This window comes from Sinocyclocheilus grahami, unplaced genomic scaffold, assembly GCF_001515645.1.
Source record: "Sinocyclocheilus grahami isolate Dianchi unplaced genomic scaffold, SAMN03320097.WGS_v1.1 scaffold1489.1, whole genome shotgun sequence".
Lineage (NCBI taxonomy): Eukaryota > Metazoa > Chordata > Actinopteri > Cypriniformes > Cyprinidae > Sinocyclocheilus > Sinocyclocheilus grahami.
Window position 1 is genome coordinate 172526 of NW_015506668.1, and position 3624 is coordinate 176149.

At 42.7% G+C, this 3624-nt stretch overlaps 1 protein-coding gene across 1 annotated transcript in view; it reads left to right on the forward strand.

The window, feature by feature from the left end:
- Positions 1-2040: 2040 nt before the first annotated feature.
- LOC107570663 (protein disulfide-isomerase TMX3-like) overlaps positions 2041-3624 on the forward strand; it is a 14134-nt gene continuing 12550 nt past the window's right edge. Inside the window, exons 1-3 of the mRNA XM_016256917.1 lie at positions 2041-2126; positions 2219-2276; positions 3152-3191. Of these exons, the coding sequence (XP_016112403.1) occupies positions 2108-2126; positions 2219-2276; positions 3152-3191 (117 nt within the window). The 5' untranslated portion in view covers positions 2041-2107. The remainder of the gene's footprint in view (positions 2127-2218; positions 2277-3151; positions 3192-3624) is intronic.

Sequence of the window (3624 nt, forward strand, 5' to 3'; positions counted from 1 at the left end):
TCTGGATTAATTGTAGAGGTTTGATAGAAATGGCTGGAAGACCTGCCAAGAGAGCATTGCAATAGTCCAGCAAGAGCAAGAACAAGAGCTTGAACAAAGAGTTGTGAAGCATGTTCTGAAAGAAAGGGCCTGATGTTGAATAAAGCAAATCTGTAGGACTGGGCAGTTTTAGCAATGTGGTCTGAGAAAGTCAGCTGATCATCAATCACAACTCAAAGGTTTCTGGCTGTTTTTGAAGGAGTTATGGTTGATGAGCCTAACTGGATGGTGAAATTTTGATAAAGTTATGGGTTTGTTGAAACCACAAGCAGTTCTGTCTTAGCAAGGTTGAGTTGAAGGTGATGGTCCTTCATCCAGCAAGAAATGTCTGTTAGACAAGCTGAGATGTGAGCAGCTATCGTCGTATCATCAGGATGGAATGAGAGGTAGAGTTGAGTGTCATCAGCATAGCAGTGATATGAAAAGCCATGTTTCTGAATGACAGAACCTAGTGATGCCATGTAGACAGAGAAGAGAAGTGGTCCAAGTACTGAGCCCTGAGGCACCCCTACATACACATCTTATTCAGAGAAATAACACTGACTATTTACAGTACAGACTTAAAGACATGAAGCTTTATTTTCAAGATGATGCATAAGCTTTTCATTTCAATACAACACAGAGCAATATAGTACAGAGGCTGTTCTGTGTCAACAAAAACAACGTATCCACGTGACGCAGCTTACATATGCTGTATACGTTCAGTGGGTACTCTCCAAAATGGTGCCAGGGTGACGAATTGTTGAATAAAGTCGTTATTTCAGTTTTCTTTTGTGAACACAAAAAGTATTCTCGCAGCTTCGTTAAGTTAAGGTTGAACCGCTTATGTCACATGGATTATTTTAACGATGTCTTTGCTACATTTCTGGACCTTGATCGTGTTAGGATCCTTGCTGTCGATGGAGGCTCAGAGAGCTCTCAGAATTCATCAAAAATAACTTAATTTGTGTTCTGAAGATGAATGAAGGACTTACAGGTTTGGAACAACATGAGGGTGAGTAATTAATGACCGAATTTTCATTTTTGGGTGAACTATCCCTTTAAGACTAGCAATGTGCGCTAATAAAATAAATATTGCAAATGTTGATTTCATGTGGACTTTAAAGCTGAAGTACTCAACTACGAACTCAAACATCACAAACAGCTCTTACTACTCTAGAGAAGTGAAAGCATGTCTCAACAGGTAAAATTACACTACTTTCAATAAAAGCTCCAACAAAAACAAAGTTCTTTAAAGTTTAGCTTACCCATTGAGAAAAAAACTCTGCAAGTTCATCGAATTGAATCCCAAATATTCCATCAAATTCCTGCATCTTGTAAAGACACTGCTAATCTTTATCCCTGTTTCACCCCGTTGTCTGTCTGTGTATGGCTTGTGTTTTAGTAACAGAATCTTCATTTCTTTTTCCACACGCTAAACACCCTCTGGCTCCGCCTACTACAGTAGCCACGCCCCCAACTCTCGGAGGTATGCAAATATAAGCTGACAGACAGGCAGGACATCCAATCATTGCATTCGGGCCAATTATGATGATGTAGGCCTAATTTGTCCCAAAACTTGCACACTTGTCTGCTACACTCTCAAAAGTATGTATTTTTCTTCACAAAATAAAAACATGCTTTTAGGGATAGTAGAAAGTTTTGTTTGTTTGCTTGTTTGTTTTACAGTGAGAAATGTTAGTCTATTCAAAAGAAGAAGAAAAAATGAGTTACAGAGTACAATGCAATGATCAAAGGGTTTCAATATTATGTGTGCTTACAATGTTGTCACCTTTTACGTTTACAATTGTTTAAAACATTACTTTTTCAAGTGGGATAAATGAGAAAGTTGTTGTTTTGGAGTCAGACCACTGCATTCTATGAATATGAAGCTTTCGCGAATTATTCACGGCCGTGTCCGAATGCTCTCGTTTCCTTCTCTATGTAGTGTGCTGCGTGTCGTCCACTATATAGGGAACGAGAGCGAGTCGGACGCAGCTTCCGGCTTTGACTGGAGCGCATGGCGTCTCTGCGCATGCGCCGCTGCTGCGGTGCGCATTTCCTGCTGCTGCGCCTCTGATCCGGAGCCATGGCGCTGCTCGGAGCGGGTACTGACTCTTCACAGCTCTTTACACCTCTTTATAGCAGCCATGCATCATGAAGCAGATCGGCGTCTGATGCTGTGATTGTGTGTTTGCAGCTTTCTCTTCTCTTCTCTTCAGTTCCGCGGTTGCTTTGGTGCAGGACCTCGATGACACGTGAGATATTCCTTCGGGCTCATTGTCATCATGTGTACACTATTTTGAGAAAGGTCGACAGAGTTGCGGCTCAGTGTGAAGACCCGATGCTTTGACTCAGGTCATATCATTCATATTCATATTCATATTCATACAGTATCTGCCAGCTGCAGGTCTGAATATGAAGCAGTGGCCTGTGTGTGTTCATCATTTACTGATGCTCACATAGTGCTCTTAGAAACCTGAGTGTGCTTCGATGCTTACTTCTGACAGCAAGCCCATGATTACAGTGCTGGCATGTTTAGATTAAACCTCGTGAAATCACTTGACAAGTAGTTTTCTTTTCTGTGCTGAGTTTAAAAGATGTTGTCAAAAAGCTGTTCTGTTCGAGTGAAAGTTGAAGGATGTCAATTAATGTCAGTATTTTTGCTTGATTATCATGAACGTGTATGTGCAAGAGTACATGCTGCAAGTACAATGTTCATGAGTGACAGATACGAGAAAGCATTGCTCTGCGAGACGCTGAAGAAGAGGAGCACCGAGCTGATGCTGGACATGTTCTGCTGTAATAATGCAGCACACGGGAGTCGAACCCGCAGCCTCTCGAAGGAGAAGAGTCATCCGTGCATTAATATCTCTTGGACGAAGACAGCACAAACCCCTCAGAGAACGCAGTCGTGTTTCACGAGCCTCAAACTCCTTATTTAATCTATGCATGCTCAGTTCATGGAATTATTTAGTTGTTTGTTTTGAATATGTGATCCGTGAGATTGTTTCAATCATATTTAGTCCAGTCAGCAGCCGGTATTCCTGTAGTCCACTCCTCTGGGGCTTTTCTTGTGCTGAGGTTTCCTCCAGTAAATGCAGATCCTGTTTGTTTTTTCTTCCTTGTTCAGGTTTAAAGACAGCAGGATGGAGGACGTCTGGCTGGTGGATGTGAGTCAAACACATGATCTAATGTAAAGCTGTGTGTGTGTGAGAGTGTGTGTGTGTGAGAGTGTGTGTGTGTGAGAGTGTGTGTGTGTGAGAGTGTGTGTGTGTGAGAGTGTGTGTGTGTGAGAGTGTGTGTGTGTGAGAGTGTGTGTGTGTGAGAGTGTGTGTGTGTGAGAGTGTGTGTGTGTGAGAGTGTGTGTGTGTGAGAGTGTGTGTGTGTGAGAGTGTGTGTGTGTGAGAGTGTGTGTGTGTGAGAGTGTGTGTGTGTGGAGAGAGAGTGTGTGTGAGAGGGTGTGTGTGTGAGAGTGAGAGGGTGTGTGTGTGTGAGAGTGAAAGGGTGTGTGTGTGTGAGAGTGAGAGAGAGTGTGTGTGAGAGTGAGAGAGTGTGTGTGAGAGTGAGAGAGTGTGTGTGAGAGTGAGAGAGTGTGTGTGAGAG